At 39.8% G+C, this 21,321-nt stretch overlaps 1 protein-coding gene across 9 annotated transcripts in view; it reads right to left on the bottom strand.

Annotated features, from left to right (window-relative positions):
• Nucleotides 1-21,321, bottom strand: part of CASK (calcium/calmodulin dependent serine protein kinase) — a 372,729-nt gene that overhangs the window by 21,318 nt on the left and 330,090 nt on the right. For 3 of the 9 annotated variants that reach the window (XM_047765518.1, XM_047765517.1, XM_047765526.1), the window contains exons 16-21: nucleotides 16,972-17,057; nucleotides 15,564-15,632; nucleotides 12,955-13,023; nucleotides 11,504-11,539; nucleotides 9,669-9,865; nucleotides 596-711 (exon numbers count right to left, since the gene is read on the bottom strand). In XM_047765518.1, the coding sequence (XP_047621474.1) occupies nucleotides 596-711; nucleotides 9,669-9,865; nucleotides 11,504-11,539; nucleotides 12,955-13,023; nucleotides 15,564-15,632; nucleotides 16,972-17,057 (573 nt within the window). The remainder of the gene's footprint in view (nucleotides 1-595; nucleotides 712-9,668; nucleotides 9,866-11,503; nucleotides 11,540-12,954; nucleotides 13,024-15,563; nucleotides 15,633-16,971; nucleotides 17,058-21,321) is intronic. The other 6 variants (XM_047765523.1, XM_047765521.1, XM_047765520.1 and 3 more) reach the window with 3 other exon arrangements.

Genomic DNA, 21,321 nt, shown 5'->3' on the forward strand with positions numbered 1-21,321 from the left:
AGCTTCCATACAGACACACCATGAAGGGAGGCCAAGATGATGTTGCTAGTCTTTCAGGAGCTAGGAAATACCATTAAGGATGAAGGCTTGTGATAAGAACGGACCAAACCAAGTTCGTATCTAATGTTGTTGTGCTCTTTCAAACCCATCGCTGAACAGCACAGCTGTCTGTTCAGAGAGCACCTTTGCCCTCAGCGATGTGTCAGGGGGGCCATGTCCAAGGGCCAGGGAGAAGCCAGGAGTGAGGGTATTTTCTCAAGACCAATCTCAGCAAGGAGGCAAGAATCCTGGTGGCTCAGCAAACTTTCAACCTCTCATTTCTGAGAGGGTAACTTAATGTACGGGGTTCTTTGAGTTCCAGAGAGCAGTAATTCCAAATAGCTTTTTCTTCCTATAAGATATAGCTCTGTAAACTATTTGGCAAATAACAACATAATAATTGAAGGTAGGGGTTTCTTAAAGTTTTTGCAAGCTGATGAAGATCGCATATGGTGGAATTTTTGGATAGAGAACTCTGAAGACGGAATTGAGATTTTATATCTACATTGGCCTTTGAGATGCTGAACCTGTCTCAGGAAGTTGTACTTTTCCCTACCTGCATTGTGCTTTGCCAAATATTTATCTTTGTACTGCTTCTTCTTCTTGCCGAACCAAGTACAGCTGGCCTGCTGCTCCTGTTTGGTCTTCTCCATGGCGATGCAAGCGACTCGCCTAGCACACAAAGAGAGGAAAAAAACCTAATGTATTGTCTTATGCTGATAAGAGAGAAAAATCATTCATTTGAAGAGTTTACATGAACCTGTGTGAACATACTCCTCACAAACTTTTCAAATCATTCAGATGAAGGTTGCTCCTTGGCTTTCATGATAATTTCCTCGAAACTGTTTTTAAAATCCAGGTTTATAACAAAATAATACTGAATCTGAGCATATACTACCTGATAACACAGATGAGAAGTCTAAAGACATAGTCATGAAATACAGTGGGATTCTGAGCTGAGAAGGTCTGGTTTGAATCCTGGCTGTATCACTTATGAGCTTTTAACAATTTAGTGTTAGGTGCTTTTCTAGGAAACTTAGATATTTTAAGTAATTTAATCTTTCTAACAGTAGGTGAACTTGTGTCACTGTTTCATAGATGAGATCAAAGGACTGAGAGGTTAATTAGCTTATCCCAATCACATGGCTAATAAGCGGGAGCGTGAGGACCATCTGGCACTAGAGCCCATGCTCTTAGGCAATACATTCTATTGGCAAGTTCCTAAATCTCTTGGAGCCTCTTGGATGGCTGCTGTAAAGAATTATAATAAAAAAATGTAAATAACATCCTTAGCACAGTGGCGGGCTCAGTAGATGCTTAATAAATGGTATTACGACTACTGCATGGAGATTCTAGGAAGGGAAAAAAATACCTTGATTAAATCCGTAAGTTAGAATTATAATCAGAAAAATCATAATTTTGTTCTGTGTGATTGCAGTATTCAGCATTGGTAACATAAGCATAAATGTTGTTAAAAAGTTGCTCTCTTAGGTTTATTCTAAGTAAATACTTGCCTTTAGGATATCACCACAGAAACTTTTGCTTACTTAATGACTTTGCTTGTGGGCCAATGTGTACTATCAGTACCGTATGATCCAGCAATCCCACTCCTGGGCAGCTACCCGGAGAAAACCATAATTCAAAAGACACATGCTGGGAGTTCGCGTCGTGGCTCAGTGGTAACGAACCCGCCTAGTATCCACAAGGATGTGGGTTCAATCCCTGGCCTCGTTCAGTGGGTTAAAGGATCCGGTGTTGCTGTGAGCTGTGGTGTAGGTTGCAAACACAGATCAGATCCCTCATTGCTGTGGCTGTGGGATAGGCTGGTGGCTACAACTCTAATTTGACCCCTAGCCTGGGAACTTCCATATCCTATGGGTGTGGCCCTAAAAAGTTAAAAAAAAAAAAGATACATGCACCCCAATGTTCACTGCAGCACTATTTACAATAGCCAAGACATGAAAACAACCTAAATGTCCATGGAAAGAGGAATGGGTAAAGAAAATGTGATACATATAGACAATGGAATATTACTTAGCTGTAAAGACTGAAATAATGCCACTTGCAGCAACATGGATGGACCTAGAGATTATATTACTAAGTGACATCAGAGAAATACAAATATTATATCACTTATATGTGGAATCTAAAAAAAGGATGAAAATGAACTTATCTGTAGAACAGAAACAGACTTATAGACTTTGAAAACAAACTTATGGTTACCAAATGAGACAGGTGGGGGGAGGGATGGACTGGGGGTTTGGGATTGGCATATGCACCCTGTAGTATATGGAATGACTGCCAACGGGGACCTGCTGTATAGCACAGGGACCTCCACCCAATATTCCGTGATAGTCTATATGGGAAAAGAATCTGAAAAAGAATGGATGTTGTATATGTACAACTGCATCCCTTTTTTTTTTTCTTTTTTGTCTTTTTGCCATTTTCTTGGGCCGCTCTCGCGGCATATGGAGGTTCCCAGGCTAGGGGTTGAGTCAGAGCTGTACCCACCAGCCTACGCCAGAGCCACAGCAACGCGGGATCCGAGCCACGTCTGCAACCTACACCACAGCTCACGGCAACGCTGGATCGTTAACCCACTGAGCAAGGTCAGGGATTGAACCCACAACCTCATGGTTCCTAGTCGGATTCGTTAACCACTGTGCCACGACGGGAACTCCTGCATCACTTTTTTGTACAGCAGAAATTAACAGAACATTGTAAACCAATGACATTTCAATAAAACTTAAAAAAATCCCAAACCCAAATCACTCTCAGCATGCCATACAATGCTACTGAAAATGATGAGTTGTTTTCCAATGTAGTTATACCGATCTACACTCCCACAGCTGTGTAGAGTTCCTACTGTTTCACTTCCTTGTCAACACTTGGTATTATTAGTCTATAATTTTAGCTATCATGGTGGACAAGTAATGAAACAACACTTTGAGTTTGCATTTCACTGATGATTAATGAGATCGAGCACCTTTTCATGTGTTTATTGGATTTGCTTTTTGTGTAAAGTGCCTGTTCAAGTCTTTCTACTACTTTCCTATCTGGTTGTCTTTTTCTCACCAATTTGTAGAAATTCTTTATATGGTTTGAATATTACACTTTTGTTAGTTATATGTATCAGAGGTATCTTCTTCCACTCTGTGGCTTACCTCTTTTTTTTCTTTTTATGGTATTTGATGAACATTATCTTACTAGTTTAATTTAGTCAACTCTAGCAACTTTCCTTTAATGGACAAAATCTTTGATATCTTGTTTAGGAAATCCTTTCTTGTCCCTGAAGGTGTTCTCCAATATTACTTCTCAAAGGCTTATAGTTTTGTGTTTTACATTTTGTTCTTCTTTCTACAGTCACATCTGTGGCATACAGAAGTTCCTGGGCTAGTGGTTGAATTGTAGCCCCAACTGAGGCCTAGGCCACAGCCACGGCAACGCCGGATCTGAGCCGCATCTGTGACCTATGCTGTGGCTTGCAGAAATGCCAGGTCCTTAACCCACTGAGCAAGACCAGGGATTGAACCCACATCCTCATGGAGACAACATCTGTTCCTTAAGCTGCTGAGCCACAAGGGGAATGCCCATGTTTTGATATTTAATACACTGGAACAGATTTTTGTATATGGTGTAAAGTTAGGGGTCCAATTCCTCTTGTTTTTCCTAATGGATACCTAATTTTCCCAGCATAACTTATGGAAAAGTCTGTTTATTCCTCACTATTGACTATTTATATATGAAAGTTTTAGGGGTTTTCTTTTTTCTCTCTCTCTCTCTTTTTTTTTTTTTGTCTTTTCTAGGGCCGCACAGACGGCATATGGAGGTTCCCAGGCTAGGGGTCGATTCGGAGCTGTAGCCACTGGCCTACACCACAGCCACAGCCACAGCCACACAAGATCCGAGCTGCATCTTTGACCTACACCAGAGCTTACGGCAACACTGGATCCTTAACCCGCTGAGCAAGGCCAGGGATCAAACCCACAAGCTCATGATTCCTAGTCAGATTTGTTAACCACTGAGCCACGATGGGAACTCTGGTGTTTTCTTTAATGGGTCTATTTAAGTATCTCTAAGCCCATACCTTACTATCTTAATTATGATAGCTTTATAATAAGTCTTGGTATTGGAGCAAGGCCTTCCTCATTCTTCTAGAAGAGCATCTTTTTTTTGGTCTTTTTGTTTTCTCTAGGGCTGCACCCGTGGCATATGGAGGTTCCCAGGCTAGGGGTCTAATTGGAGCTGTAGCTGCCGGCTTACACCAGAGCCACAGCAACGCCAGATCCGAGCCGCGTCTGCAATCTACACCACAGCTCACAGCAATGCCGGATCCTTAACCCACTGAGCCAGGCCAGGGATCGAACCTGCAACCTCATGGTTCCTAGTCAGATTCATTAACTGCTGAGCCACAACAGGAACTCCTAGAAGAGCATCTTGACTATCCCTGATTCTGTGAAATTTCCACGCAAACTTTAAAACTAGCTTGTCAGTTTTAAAACCGTTGGGATTGAATAAATCTGAGCGGAATAGACATCTTTACAATATTGAGTAGTTTAGTGCCTGAATACAGCATGTCTCTACATTTATTTTATTTTTTGTCTTGTCTTTTGAGGGCCGCACCCTCGGCATATGGTGGTTCCCAGGCTAGGGGTCGAATCGGAGCTACAGCTGCCAGCCTATACCACAACCACAGCAATGCCAGATCCAAGCTGAGTCTGCGACCTACACCACAGCTCACGGCAATGCCGGATCCTTAATCCAACAAGCAAGGCTAGGGATCGAACCTGCATCTTCTTGGATACTAGTCAGATTCGTTTTCTCTGAACCACGAAGGGAACTCCAGAACTGAGGAATTTTTGACAGGTTAAAAGAGACAAAATCCTGACCTTGTGAAGCTTATGTTGTAGTGTACAGAGTATCTTATCATAAATGTTTTTAAGCTTAAAATACGAAAAGTTGCCAATAAAAACTGGTGGCGTGGCTACATGTGGTGTGATGACAGAGGAATGAAAGTGATTTTTACTAGCTACTCAGGAAATGAATGTTAGTTCTTTTAAAAGCTCAGTAAGTGCAAGGAAACTGTGTTAGAATTTAGGTCAACCTGGAGGGAAATTTCAAACACATGTTTAACACCCGTTGCTGACTTGGATGAAGATCTAGTAAGCAAGGGAAGGGATGACAGATTCAGGGAATCAAATCATATCAAAAGATTACACTGATGGGTCTCATCAAGCAAGATGAAATTTAGCCAGGATAAATCAGGTAAGGTATTTGGGTCAAAAAATGGATTTCTCATCTAGAGGATGTGAAAAATGTGACTTGGTAGCAACACATCTGAACAAAACTTCAGAGTCTGATTGATAATATTTCAAATCTTTTTTTCTTTCTTTCTTTTTTCCTTTTTTAGGGCTGCACTCGCCGCATATGGAGGTTCCCAGGCTAGGGGTCGAATCAGAGCTACAGCTGCTGGCCTACACCACAGCCACAGCCACAGCAATGCAGGATCCGAGCTGCAGCTGCGACCTACACCATAGCTCATGGCAACGCCAGATCCTTAACCTGCTGAGTGAGGCCAGGGATCAAACCCACAACCTCATGGTTCCTAACTGGATTCACTTCTGCTGCACCACGACCAGAACTCCTCAAATCTTTCTCATCAGCATTGCATGTCTACCGACATTCTATAGACCGATTCACTCTGCTCTTTCCCCTCAGCTGGGAATGCCTTCCTATACCTCCAAAGTCCTACTCAGCCCTCAAGGAAACTACTGCTCACTGGGCCTCTTCCTTATCATCCCAATTGGAAACTTTCTCCCTCTATGGGTTTTTTTGTTTGTTTGTTTTTGCTTTTTATGGCCACACTCGCAGCATATGGAGGTTCCCAGGCTAGGGGTCGAATTGGAGCTACAGCTGCTGGCCTACACCACAGCCACAGCCCTCTACAGTTTTTCTGTACTAAACAGAACATAATAAAGCATACACACCGGTTTTGACACATGTATACATCCCATGAAAGTACACTACAATCACGATAAGAAACATTTCATCACCCCGGGAATTTTCTTATGCACCTGTGTAATCCCTCCCTCCAGATCCCTAGGAAACCACTGTCACTATAGATTAGTTCTGTTATTTTCTGGAATTTTATCTAAATGGAATTCTTCAGTATGTTCTATTTTTTGCTTGGAAACTCAGCCTAGTATCTGTTGAGTTTCATCCACATTGTTGTATGCTATCAACAGATCATTTCTTTTTATTGCTTAATAGCATCCGAATGGATATGGCATCTCATGTGGATATGCCATCATTTGTTTATCCATTTACCTGCTGATGAGAAATTTTAAAATTTTTTAGCCATTCTAATAGGTGCGTGGCCACTGAGTTTTTGTTAGTATAGTTTTTTTTGTTCTTGGAAATTCATTTTGGTTCTTTTTCAAATCTGCTATGCCGTTAAATTTTTTTCCTGTTCTTGAAGATATTTTTAAGCTTACTACTGATTTTTAAAAGCCTGATAATAAGCACACTTGTTTAAAAATCTTTGTCTCTTAATGACAGTATATATGAAGTGCGTTGGAGTCTGTTCCTGGCATCTGTCATTTCTGTCAGGTCTCACTGGTTTCCCTGCGTACCTGCTTGTTTGGACTTGCTGGTTGCTGCCCTTGAGGAAGCTTATGTCAGGGGTCAGGAGGAGCTCTACGATGAGGCCTAGGATAAAAGCGTTCTCCTTCAGAGACTTTCATTTGTTTGTAACAGATGTCTGGAACTATTAGTAAAGGGGAAACCTCACATCAAGGGCATGGCTGCAGTTTCTCTGGCTGTCCCAGGTTATGTGAACCTGGGTGCAAATGGGTATAAATCTATCCAATTGGTGGCCACGGTTTTCTCAGGGGAACTCTGTTCTCCTTTTGCTCTGCTTACTGACAGCCTTCCCTACAGTCCCCTGGTGTTGAGGGGCAGTAAGGGCATGCTTATGTTTGCTCTTAACCTGGGGGAAAAGCCTTTTGCAGTCCTGACAATGTGGGATGGATCGATCGCCCAACAGATTCTGCTACTTGTAGAGAGCCTTATTCGGTCTCAACCTTGGTCCTCTGGCAGAGGTTTTTAGTAACAGAAATGCCCTCTTGGCAAAATGGGCCAATTTGGTACCCTAATTTTTACTGTTCTGATTAATGGCCTTCATATAAAAACTGCCTACTGGTGTTCCCATCATGACACAGTGGAAACGAATCCAACCAGGAACCATGAGGTTGCCGGTTCGATCCCTGGCCTCGCTCAGTGGGTTCAGGATCTGGCGCTGCTGTGAGCTGTTGGTGTAGGCTGCAGACGCAGCTTGGATCTGGCGTTGCTGTGGCTGTGGTGTAGGCTGGTGGCTACAGCTCCGATTAGACCCTAGCCTGCGAACCTCCATATGCTGCCGGTGTGGCCCTACAAGGCCAAAAGACAAAAATAAATAAATAAATAAAAATAAAAATAAAAAATTGGCTACTGAGTTTCCCAATACCTTTGTAGCTACTCAATGCTTTTAAGGTAATTTTCAAAAACATATTTTCTGTGACACTTTTCATTTTTTTTAGCAGGAAGATTGTTCCAAATAACACAGTCTACTAGGAAACAGGAAACAAATCTGCTTTTTCCACTGCCATTTCTCAGGCTTCCTCTAGTGGACTCAGAGTTCTAGGTATTGGTGAGACATGATTTATACAAATGATAAAGAGGTCTTGGGTCTACATATTTGCAACAAATGCTCATTAATATACGGCAACATCGAGAACACATTTTGTAAAACGTAAATATCCTTAATAACATAATAACATTGCCATCAAAATGACTTAAGAAATCACTGTGATTTCCTCTGCTTGGGCCTATGTTTTCCTTGGGTAAAATGATGGCATCTGAAGTTCTTACAGTTCCAACATTCTAAATTTAAGAAAATTTTTGGGAAACATGGGATAGCTGAAAGAAGTGATCAAGCAAAAGGGACCCCCTTTAGTGAAAAAAGAAAGGCTGAAAAACAGTTATAAATATCTATGAACTTGATGCCTTTGTTCTCTTTTAGCTAGGTTCAAGTATTTCAGGAGGAATGGCACAATGCCTAATGGCTGTGATTTTTTGTCAAGCGAAATAAAACTTGGACATAAAGTTATCTCTTTTGCACTTTTGCACTAGATGTATTGCCCAAATACTGACAAAGGCAAAACTAGCAACATTTATTTTTTTAAAAAAATAGCAAATTGTAATAATAATAGCAGAAATAGATTTTACGATAATACACAGTAATCCATGACTCCTCTCAGTTAAAAACATGTCTGAAAACTGACTTTAGATAGCCACTTCCTGTCGTGGCTCAGTGGTTAAGGAATCCGACTAGGAACCATGAAGTTGCGGGTTTGATCCCTGGCCTTGCTCAGTGGGTTAAGGATCTGGCGTTGCCGCCAGCTGTGGTGTAGGTCACAGACGCGGCTCAGATCACCCATTGCTGTAGCTGTGGCGTAGGTCAGCGACTACAGCTCTGATTCGACCCCTAGCCTGGGAACCTCCATATGCCGCGGGTGCTGCCCTAGAAAAGACAAAACAAAAAAACAAAAAACTGACGTTAATCTGCTTTCAAAGCTTAAACTTTTTAACAGATATACATTTTAATTTAATTTATTTTTTTAGGCTGCATCCACGGCAAATGGAAGTTCTCTGGCCAGGGACTGAATCCAAGCTGCAGCTGTAACCTACACCACAGCTGTGGCAATGCCAGCTCCCTTAACCCACTGTGTTGGGCCAGGATCGAATCTGCACCTCCACAGTGACCTGAGCTGCTGCAATCAAATTCTTAACCTCTTGCACCATAGCAAGAACTCCAGATACACATTTTTAAAGAGCTGGCAAGGTAGAGAACGAAGCTTCTTTTTTTTTTTTTTTTTGTCTTTTTGCTATTTCTTTGGGCCACTCCCACAGCATATGGAGGTTCCCAGGCTAGGGGTCGAATCGGAGCTATAGCCACTGGCCTACGCCAGAGCCACAGCAACGCGGGATCCGAGCCGTGTCTGCAACCTACACCACAGCTCACGGCAACGCCGGATCCTTAATCCACTGAGCAAGGGCAGGGACCGAACCCGCAACCTCATGGTTCCTAGTCGGATTCGTTAACCACTGCGCCACGACGGGAACTCCAGAGAACGAAGCTTCTGATTGTCTTTCCTTCCTGATAGTGAAACACATTTTCTCTTTAAATACCCCGAGTGACAACGAATCCTGGCATTTGGGATTTGTAATGGTGGAATGTGGAATGGGGGTCGTGAGAGCATGTGGAGGGGAAAGGAGAGGGTACATTAAAAAAAAATGCAATTCTAAAAGGATGGAAACAACATATAGGAGTAGAGGGCTCTAAGAGGCCATGATGTGACTGTGAGCCCCAGCTAGTCACACAGCCTCTTTATAGACCTTCCTCTTCTTATGTGTGAAACGAAGAGCCAACGCTATGAGCAGGAGCTCACTTCGTGCCGACAATTTAGAATTTGGGTTTGCCTAACAGAGCAAGGAATAGATTTTACCCTATGAAACAAAATATAAAGTTGAAAAATGGATGGCCAGACTTCTTTTTTATTGTAAACCAAACCAAACCAACAAAAACATACCATTCCTGAAGTTCTGGCGAAGGAATGAGACCTGCAGTTCCATTTTTGGAGTTTTCCAGTTTACCCTGCCACCAGTTGTGATCATCCTTACTAATAATCTGGATAATGTCACCAACTCTGAATCGAATGCCAGCTTCTTTGCAGGGGATGAGGTCGTCCTTGGCTGGATCATATTCAAATTGTGCTCTTACATAGATCTATAAAACAGGAGTTTGTAAGAAAGAATGCCATGGTGATATGAAAGAAAACAGCTCTAACTTAATAACCACACACTAACACTCACTACAATACAAACAGGACATTAGATGGTGAAAGCAAATATGATGCATGGAAATACAACACAAAAAACTGCTACCACTAGAAACAATGTACTACCTTTGATGTGTACAGTTTCGAATCTTTACTGTCTTTAATTGGAGGGAATGCTGAAGATACTTGATTACTAAGAATAAAGACTTAATTTCTGCTTTTACTATAAGAGAATAGGGTTATACTTATAGAGAAGTATGCTTACCATTGTAAAATCTGCATATATTCAGTTGATGTTACGGATAAGTTGTCACGATCACGTGGCAGCCCTTAAGCCATAACCACAAGCATTCAGGGTACGTTTTAACCCCGAAGCAGCACATGATACAAAACCAGCAAGAACTCCCTGGGTATCCTGCTGTAAAATGCCTGCATGACAACTGGCAGTGTGTCTACACACTGCTGATAAACCTAAATGTAATTCAAACAGTTTTTTAAAGCATTTAAAAAGTTTTATTTTTAAACAGGACTTAGACTTTATGAATTTCACTCTTCTTAAAGAAAAATGAGTTTGAATCCTGGCTTTGCCAATGTAACACTCGAAATCTGTACAGAGCTTCAAGATATGCATAGTTCAGGGCTCTGCGTTTAATGATATGTAAATATAACTAGCAAATATAAAGGAAACAGCACACAAAGGGTTGTCATGCGGCAGCACTTTATGAATTACTAGATTTCTAAGTGCTTTAAAACAAGGTGCTAGACAGTAAGTGTTGTATAATTTATGGGTGACTTCTATCAGGTACTAGTTTATGCAAGTCTTAACTCCAAACCTGATTCTTTTTTGAGAGCGCATTTCAAGAAAAATCCCATAAAATTCTACCTCTTGAAATTAAATTTGAATATTAATGTTTAAGTCACTGTAAAACCAACCCGAAGGCTTTGCGACTATGGTATGATTATTCTGTTTGTTTCTTTTCAGAAGTCTGGCCTATAAAATTAACAAGTCTCTGCATTTGCCCCTAAAATCCATACTCAAAGTGCCAGCAAATTGAAAGTTACTTGCTAGTGTTAGGCAGCACTTACTTAACTCTTGATGTTTGATTAAGGGCATAAAGCCAGGATTTTTCTGTTCTTATTTTTCACTGTATATGGCTTTTAAAAATACACATGCAGATACAAAGTAAGAAAAAGCCTTCAAGCTTCCGATAATTATTGCTTTAAAATGTTCACTGGTATGTCTATTTTTTAGTTATTCTTCTTAGAATTCTAAGAATTTTGTAACCTTAAAAGATTTTTCTCCACCTCAGAGGCAGGCCTATAAGATCCTCAAAGGCTGAATCCTTAACCATCAACACAAAATGATCAGGTTGAAATTACAATAACCATCACAGCTACAAAGATGTTAGGAAAAAATCTTTATAGAGAATTAGTCATGTGTAATGTGTTAAAATGAAATGGTACAAGCTCTCAATGCTCAAATGTTATGGTCCAAAATGCAAACATTATGGGATGGAAAGGGTTAATAAAGGATTGGCTATTAGCAGCTCAGTTTAGAGAAGTTTCTAGAGAGGATATCTATTCACCTGTCGTCCTTTTGGTTGGGTAGTTGATGGCAAGTCCTGTAGAATAAAGCCAACCCAGGAGAAAAATTTTCATTTACTTTTCAAAGAATACAAGGTAATTTGTGTGTTCTGTTACAATATGGTTAAAAAATGAGCTAGATTTCAGTTGTAAAGAGATAATATACATTATTCCATTTCTCAGAAATGTTGAGTTATCAAAAAAAAAAAAAATCAAACCCAGGCCATTTAGCAGCAAGCTGAAGAAAGCAGGTAAGTTTAAGCAGAGAGAAAGTGTGTTCTTGAGAAACAACTCAGCATCTTCAACACAAAAGCCACTGCGAGTGAAATAGCCTACTTAAAAAAAAACAAAAAACCCCAAACTCAAAAGAGCTGTTGCCCTTTTCAACTTAGTCACTGCAACCATTTAGATTTTGAAAAATTTAATGGTTGTATGGATTTTCACATCTTAGAGTTATTAAATGTTAAACTGTTATAAATGAATTCCTTTGGTAGCCTATTTTGAAGTTGTAAATAAAAGTCATAGGAAATTTTCTTCCATAATTTCTCTTACTTATATCATTTCATTTGAGGTGATCTCTAAATTATTTAAAATTTTACCTGTTAAAAATGTTGATATATTTTTAAAGGGCAAACTAATAGTCAGGAAAAAAGTGATACTGCTGCATTATTAGAACTTTTAATATTTTTAACAGCAATATCAGCAACTTCGAGATTTGGTTACCCCCAAATATCACACGCCTGCACCTGTAAGAGCTTCCATTTGTTTAAATAAATTAAAACAATTCTTTTTACCTTCCAAAATGGATAGTTTTGAAAAACGGAGTAAAATTTCAAGTTCAAGTCAAAATATAAAGTACTTTGTGTTAAAGATGTGATAACAGCGTGGCTTAAGTGCAGTTTGAAGCCAGTTCCTTTTGCTTTTCATATCCAGGCAAGGCTTATAATTCACAAAAATATGTGCACGTACCACAATAACAGAGGGCACACCAATTCGTAAACTTAGATAGCGGAAACTAAAACATGTTGCTGATATCACTCAGAATAGACAACTACAAAGCCCGAGAGTACCCAAATGCCTCCTCTGCAAAATCCTTACATTTCTTCATCTTTCTCAAATTAAAAAAGAAGTTAGAAACTTCAACAAATTTCCATTTACATCCTTTGCATAACTTTGAGCAAAGTCATATACAGTAGTTGGGTGACACAGAAATATTTTGAGAAGGACCAAAGCAGTCTTGAACTGTATTTCTTTAAATTTCACTAATGAAAGGGATTTTGAATGAGAAGAAAACGTTGAAAAAGATTTTCCAGGAGTAAACTGCATTGTAGCTGTAGTAGCCTTGTGTATCGGCAGAAGACATATTTCCACTGAACACATGTAACTAGAACACTCATGGCAGGTGGCACCAACAAAATTGTCACACTTTGCTGTGTGGAGCTAGAATTCTTACCGAAACAGAATTGTTAGTGCTGCTATGACCATTAGCTGGGGACTGTCTGGAAGTGGAGGGGGAATCTCTCTGAAATAAGACACAAGGTTCATTAACACACAACACCGGTACAGAAACAGAGATATTCACATCAACAGTTACAACCACAGTCTGACAACCATTTCCTTTGAGGTTTTAGCTATAAAGGTGCCATACTGACTTACTTGCATGATTTCACAGAAGAATGAAAAAAATGTTTGCAGTTTGAAGATTCACACATTGTAAGTGATGGCCACGTCATTCATTAGTCATTTTCTTTCCTAACATTCTATAACCTTTGCTTTCTTTAAAGGAGACCCTGAAGAGTGACTTGATATTAAAACCCTATCAAGAACTGTAAAATGACAAATATTACTATACGATTATTGCGCTGAAGATTCTAGCTGCCTAATTTTTATTCAAAATTAGGTTTGAAAAGAATTTAATCATTCTTAGGAAGCTCGGTTGTCAAAAATTACCGACAATGCAATGATACAATTTGAAGTGAAGTGAACCTCAAAAAAAGACGTCTTATGTTGTAATCACCTTAGAATCTTTCTAGGAGAGGTACTGCTAATAAGGGTAAAAGATAGATAGATACTAGAGAAGAAACCTTTGTTCTTTAATTTATTTTAGTAGATTAATTAAAACAATAATCATGAGCCTCTAAAAATAGTACACTTCTGGCAAAGATCCCAGCAGCCACAGCCACTATCCTTTCCAGGCTCCATTCCCTTATTGTCCACATCAACTTTACTGTTTAATAGAGTTCTTTGAAACTACAGAAATGTGCATGTCTTGCTTTTTCTAGAAGATTTAAAGAAAAGTTCTGGGACCTGTTAGCCTTTAGATAATGGATGACATCCCCTAGATGAGTATTTTCAGATGTTAGTGAGCTGAATGATCTCTAGAGACTCACGTCAGTGGGGCCAGGGTGGGGGGCAGGGGTCCTCTCTTTTACCAAGGGCCAGAGGGATGCCAACGTAGGTGGTCAGAGAGCCTTTCTTTGGGAATTCTTGTTGTAGCTGGGAAGAGTCCAGCCACAGGCTTGAATTCTGCAGCGCACAGGCGAGTCAAACAGGTTGGGGGCAGGGCCAAAGGGGAGTACCATTTTTTTTCCTACTATTTAGAAGTAAAGACAGTAAGAGGGGGCTCTTCTCACTTAAAAGCATGGAATTCACATGTGTAATCCTGGTCCCACCTCAAAACTAGTTCAATCTCTTAAAAATACAACAGAAACTTTTAAAAATAACTGGTACTATCTTCTGGTTAGTTAGCCCAAAACACACAAGTCAATCGTATTTACTAAATTTCTACCAACATGAGAAATGGTACGCCAGCCACCTGCGATTTTTCAGGAAATCAAAATGCTTTACATAAAATATGTGCATGTCAGTCTCTCTTTTCCAGCAAGGTCTGTGTTCTAGGTAACACATTTCAAAACTATGAATCCTGGAGCAAAAGTAGTTCTGTATTTTGTTTGAAATACAGTTTTAATTGAAGTTCCATACAAAGCCACCAAGAGGAGCTCAAGACCTGATATAATAGAAACCCCAATTGTCATGGCTCACTAAAAATATACTTGACATAGCTACAAATTCTTATACATATCTTCAATAGGTGATTTTTCTTGTGAAATTTCTATCACTACTAGAGACCAGAAGAAACATTATAATTTCTCCCTCAACTTCTCCTAAGTACAAATTCAATTTTCTACATGAGTTCCAATAAGTTGCCTCCCAATCTCAGCTGGAGGAAATGTGTACTTAATATTGATGTACACATGCTTAGAAGATGCACATGAAAGAACAAGCTTCAGAAAATAATATTCAAACTGAATGTGCAATGACCAACAGATGACACCATTTATGCTCGTTCATATTTCTAAATATAGAAATAACAATTTTTTAAATCTCACTTAATAACCAATATCAAACTGAATAATACAGGTTGGAGAAGCTACAATTTCTATAGGATAAGCCTACTGTAAGAAAGGAACTTTGGGTTTATATTACTCTAGAAAACTTACTTGTTTACAAATCAGATAACATTCTAAATTTAAACAATTTCACAGAAGGATGCAAAAGCCTCTCTTTCTCTAATAAAGTCAATTATCAATTCCTCGCAGACTCCACATCTATCTAGAGACCTGTCACAGTTATTTGAACAACTCTATCTTAACAGAAATAGACCACTTCTCAGATTCTTGGAAAGAAGAACTATCTATATGATTTCTTAACAAGGGAAGTGAATATACTTCCTGGAAATTTTATTGCAATGATGATCTCTTTTTCCCCCCCCCCAGAGACTCTATTTGTTCTTTATTAAGCCTCTGTCATTATTTTGAGCTTCTCTATAGTTTGCTTCAATTCCAGCCTGCAGTAAGTTAAAGTGCTGAGGAGATCCCCGTGGAAGCAGGGCTGAGTAGGTGGATGGGACCTACTCTGTTCCGTTATCTTTGTTGTAAAATTGGTGTGCAGTGATCAACAGCACAGGCAGAAACAATTTCCCAGAAAGCCAAAACATTCAGCCATCAGCAGACAGTTAGTTAAGAACCCAGAGGAGACGGGGTGTTTCGTTAGAGCTATTACCTCACAGGACGATGACTGAGTGCGGTAACTCGGCACGATCTTGAAGGTGATACTCCCCCGCATTTCCCGCTGGAGGAAGAAATGAGAGAGCTCTCTTAACAAACAAGTGCTGCGCACAAAAACATGTCAGGAACCACGGAAAATGTGTGGATGCAATTAATGCAAGCCAGCTGAGAGCGCACGGGCCTAAAACGAACCTGAGTTCCAAGAGCAGGGACTGCTCCCAGGGACGGTGGAAGTCGCTCCTGGGCAAAGCCCTGCCAAGTCAGGGCTGGTGGCCTTGCTCGTGTGGCAATGCTATAACAGACCTCCAACGGTTACCTCTCACAGGCATGAATAAAGAAATCTCTAGGTGAGATGCCTTTTAAAAGTGACTACGAATTGAACTGGATGGCAGAACAAGTAGTTAAATAAAAACTATGTTTGGGGGAGATTCCGTCGTGGCGCAGCGGAAACAAATCCGACTTGGAACCATGAGGTTGAGGGTTCGATCCCTGGCCTCGCTCAGTGGGTTCAGGATCCGGCGTTCCTGTGAGCCGTGGTGTAGGTCGCAGACGCGGCTCAGATCCCGTGTTGCTGTGGTGTAGGCTGGCGGCTGTAGCTCCGATTCGACCCCTGGCCTGGGAACCTCCAGATGCCGAGGGTGCGGCCCTTAAACAGACAAAACAAACAAACAAACAAAAAACCAACAACAACTCTGTATTTGGCAGGCTACTTTATGATGGTCTACTCCAAAAAATTTCCATTTATTTCATAATCTTGGCTTTATTTATTACTCTAGTGAGTCTGTGGTGCTTATGTCACCTTTAATAGATATTCATAACACGGGGAGGCTACTACACTGTGGTGCGAAGGTGGCCCAGGAGCAGAAGTCCAAAACATCTCTCGCTGCTTGGCAGGGCCTGTCATTCTGCCCCATCTCCCCCTCAATCCACAGCCTAATTTGAAAGCAGATTTTGGATATCTATGTCAAAAACTGCCTGGTTTACCAGGCCTTTTCTTCCCTGTGTGCTGTAGGAGAAATCCAATACAGCTGGCTATGACTCAGCTAAACAGGAGAGACGTTTCTGACATTGCTGATGTCAGCACAGTTGAGGTCAGTGGGAAACTAATTCACAAGAAGGCACAAGTAGAAAGGTTTTCTTTAAGCATTTGCTGGATAAGAAAGCCGAGACAAAGGATTGAAAGGAGAACGTCCAAGCCCACGCTGCTAAAGATGGACAACATGTTTCTAAACTGTGCTGCATGTAAACATTTTCCTAGTTGTCAGTTTGCATGAATGTTGTTTAAGTTCAAGTCCACACAAATGATGCTACCAGAGATACTCTGATAACCCTTTATTTGTGCATTAATAAACAAGTTAAGGAACTGAAAGTAATCTTAGGAAAAGAAACTTTCATTTACTCACAAGCATTTTTTGCAGCTGTTCCACTGTTTGGTTAGCCACACTGATGCCGTTGATTTCTCGAATTTCATCTCCGACATGAAGTGTTCCTAAGGAATTATACAAAATTATAAACATGCAATGATATATACTTTTATAATAATCAAATCCAAAGGCAGTAATGTAACTTTTAGCCTTAAGCTAAATATTGGAGGCCAATAAGAACCAAGTACAAGTTAGGCTTACACAGTAAACTCACCAAAAGAGGTATATCTACTTATGGAACACACAGTTTTGAAAGAAGGCTCTGAAAAATCTGTTTATTTTTTGGAGAGAGGCAGTGTGTACATAATGGTTTAAAAGTACATCTTCTAGGAGTTCCCGTCGTGGCACAGTGGTTAATGAATCCGACTAGGAACCATGAGGTTGCGGGTTTGATCCCTGGCCTCGCTCAGTGGGTTCAGGATCCGGCATTGCCGTGAGCTATGGTGTAGGTCGCAGAGCAGCTCGGATCCCACGTTGCTGTGGCTGTGGCGTAGGCTATCAGCTATAGCGTCAACTGGACCCCTAGCCTGGGAACCTCCGTATGCTGCGGGTGTGGCCCTAGAAAAGATGAAAAGACCAAAAAAAAAAAAAAAAAGTACATCTTCTAGATGCAGCCTGTCCGGGTTCATATCTCTCTCTGCTTTATCACTTGTTAGCTTTAAGATTTTGGGTAACTTCCTGAAACTCTCCATGTCTTGGTTTTCACATTGTAAAATGGAGATGAAAACAGTACTTATCTCATAGGACTGTGAGTATTAAATGAGTTTAATACACGCAGAGGGCTTAGAAATGTTCTTGACACAGTCAGTGCCATTTAAATGTTTGCTGTTATTATTACCATTATTATCTACCAAATATGATACAAAGACTGTTGATTTTCAAAGAACTGTGATATGATAATACCTATGTAACACTAAACTTACATTAGACATACTGTAATCTTTTAATTATTTGGTAGGCATTTCAGAGTCCTGTAATACCTCAATGAGAAAAAGTGACTGAGAACCAATGGTTAGGTACTGTTATGTAAAATTTTAATTCCTTATTAATCAATTGTGCACATGTTTACTTACTGACCTTGACTTCATCATGGAAAGCTCATGATATATTTAAGATATATATATATACATATATATATATAAAATGCTAAATAAAATAAGACACCTGGCATTTGCTCCAAGGTAATCCAGGGTGGTGGGCAGTAGAGCAAATACAGATGAAACCAGTGGGGCCATGAATTTAACAATAATTCTACCTGGGTTATAGGTATGTGGGTGATCGCTGCACTATTCTTTCCACTTTACTTGAACTCACTGCACTGTTCTCTCTACTCATGTTTAAAAATTAACATGAGCTAATAAAACATAATAAATAATAAAACAAAATAAAAATTGGGGGACTTTTGCCTCCAATACAACTGACTAGGCACTCTAGAATTTCTCACAACTATATCCTGTCTGAGGCACATCTCTTGAAGTGTTACTGGTCTTACAAAAGGAATGTAGATCCCCAGGAATACTTCCCACTTGCATCCCCACTCGCCCCTGGGCAGTAAAGAACCTTGTGAGCTGGATCTGGGGTGGTGACAAACTAAGGGCGGAATGAAATAATGGGAGAGGTAAATGCCATAGCAGCAATGCCAGCTGCTCGCTGGATTTTTAACCTTGGGCCAAAAGCAAGTTAGAAAAGCTGAGCCTAGGATTTTGTAGGAAGCCAAGACCCAGATCACTGGCACTCTGCAGCATCTGGGAGAACAAGGAACAAACCCTTTCTGGAGGAAAGCATTCCCAGTTCAAGACCACAGGACTTAGACGGATTTGAATGAGCAATAAGCTTACAAAGATCACCAAACATGCAATAAAGCAAACTACCCTGCAAGTCATCAGAAAGAGAAAAGACAGATTTAGATCCTCAAGGAGGATACACATTGGAATGGTCAAATAGAGCATATAAGAATACCTCATTTTCTTGTGCCTTGCTTTAATGAGCCTTAAAGATAATGCATTTTTTTGAAACAAATGGAATGTTTGTGGCAAGCCCGTGTTGAGCAAGTCTACCTGCACAATTTTCCCACCAGTATTTGCACACTTCATGTCTCTGCATCACATTTTGGTAATACTCATTAATATTTCAAACTTTTTCACTATTATTACGTTTGTTATGGTGATCTTTGATGAGTGACCTTTAATGTTACTATTGTAATTGTTTTGGGGGTCTCAAGAACTGGGCTCATATAAGATGGCAAACTTGATTGTTGAAACAGCAACAAAGGATTTAGAATGTTACATAACTTAGTTGATAAAGGAATGGCAGCGTTTGAGGACAGACTCTCATTTTTAAGGAGGTTCTACTGTGAGTAAAGTGCTATCAAAGAGGACTACATGCTACAGAGAAATCATTTGTGAGTCAATTAATGAGGGAAACTTCATTGTTGTCGTCTTCTAAGAAATTGCCACAGCCACCCAAACTTCAGCAACCACCACCCTGATTCATCAGCAGTCTTTGCTGAAGGCTCAGATGCTGGTTAGCATTTTTTAGCAATAAAATGTTTTTAAAGTATGCACAATTTTTAAGACACAATGCTATTGCATGTTAACAGATGACAGCATAATGCAGACATAACTTTTATATGCAGTGGGAAACAAAAAGATTTGTGTGACTTGCTTTATTGTGGTGGTCTGAAACCAAACCTGTAATATTGCCAAGGTATGCCTGTATAAAATAGCTATATGTTAAATATTAGGAAAAAAAGGGACCCAGTCGTAATGATGAGCATACAACAAGAGATTATCAGGTATGAAGAGATAGATCTATAGATAGAAATATGAACAAGTGACTAGTACTTCTAGAAAAGAAAAATGTAATTGGTATAAACCAATGAATGGATGAGTTGAACAAGAGTTCCGATGTGACTGAAGTGAGTTTCAGTGAACTAGAAGTTACACCCAAATAAATTATCTAGAATGCAGGTCAGAGGAATAAAGAGATAAAGAAAATAGGAAACAAGACATAAAGATATTAAGAGATATGGATGGAATGGCTAATGTATATCTACCTAGAGCTCAGAAGGAGAGAAGAGGGAGAATAGAGAAGAGGCAATAGTTGAAGAAATACGGTTGCAAATTTTCTTGAACTGATGAAAACATGATTACACAGATCCAGGAAGAATAATGTATCCTGAATAGGATAAAGAAAAAGAAATCAGGAGTTCCCATCGTGCCTCAGTGGTTAACCCGACTAGCATCCACGAGGGTGCGGGTTCGATCCCTGGCCTCGCTCAGTGGGTTAAGCATCTGGCATTGTTGAGAGCTGTGGTGTAGGTAGCAGACGTGGCTCAGATGCAGCGTTTCTGTGGCTCTGGCGTAGGCCAGAGGCTACATCTCTGATTCGACTCTTAGCCTGGGAACCTCCATATGCCGTGCTGGTGCGACCCTAAAAGACAAAAAGAAAATAAATAAATAAATAAATAAATAAAAAATAAAAATAAATCCATGCTGGGAAGAAGGGTAGTGAAACTACAGAAGATCAAAGACAATGACCCTAAAAAATCCAAGGATAAAGGGCAGATCAACTATAAAACAAGGACAACCACAGTGACATTAGACTTCTCACTAACAAACAACAGATGCCAAAAGACAACAGAATGGTAACCATTAAGCTAAAACTGTGCAAAAGTAATCGAGAGTGAGGTAGAAATAAAATATTTGCAGATAAACACCACCTGGGGGAGTTTATCAACAAGAGACTATCACTAAAGGAACTTTTAAGGAAGTACTTTAGGAAGAAGGAAAATGCTCCCTTCATGTGATGCATAAAGGGATGATGAGTAAATAAAATAAAAAACATTTATGTAAATCCAGATAAAAATGGTCATTTATTTTAAGAGTAATTTCAAATTTGTGGATATAAAACAGGAAGAATGAAAATGCTGAGCAAGAATAATATGTAAGTCAAGAATGAGATTTAAGGTGATATTCCAATGTCTTTGTATTATATGCAGGTGGGATTAAGATACTGTTTCACTTTAGTATATGTCAAGTTAAATACGTGTGATAAAAGTTCAAGGCAAACATCTAGAAAATAGAAATAGAGGGCTGAAATTCTAAGCAACTGGGGAGGGGGAGAATGGAATAAGAATTAAGAAGAAAATCAATTAAAACATGAAATAAATATAAACAAAAAAGCAAGATAATAGAAACCATCACGATAAACATGGAGTTTTCATCATGGCTCAGTGGTTAAAGAATCCGACTAGGAACCATGAGGTTGTGGGTTCGATCTCTGGCCTCACTCAGTGGGTTAATGATCTGGTGTTGCTGTGAGCTGTGG

This window comes from Phacochoerus africanus, chromosome X, assembly GCF_016906955.1.
Source record: "Phacochoerus africanus isolate WHEZ1 chromosome X, ROS_Pafr_v1, whole genome shotgun sequence".
Taxonomy (NCBI): Eukaryota; Metazoa; Chordata; class Mammalia; order Artiodactyla; family Suidae; genus Phacochoerus; species Phacochoerus africanus.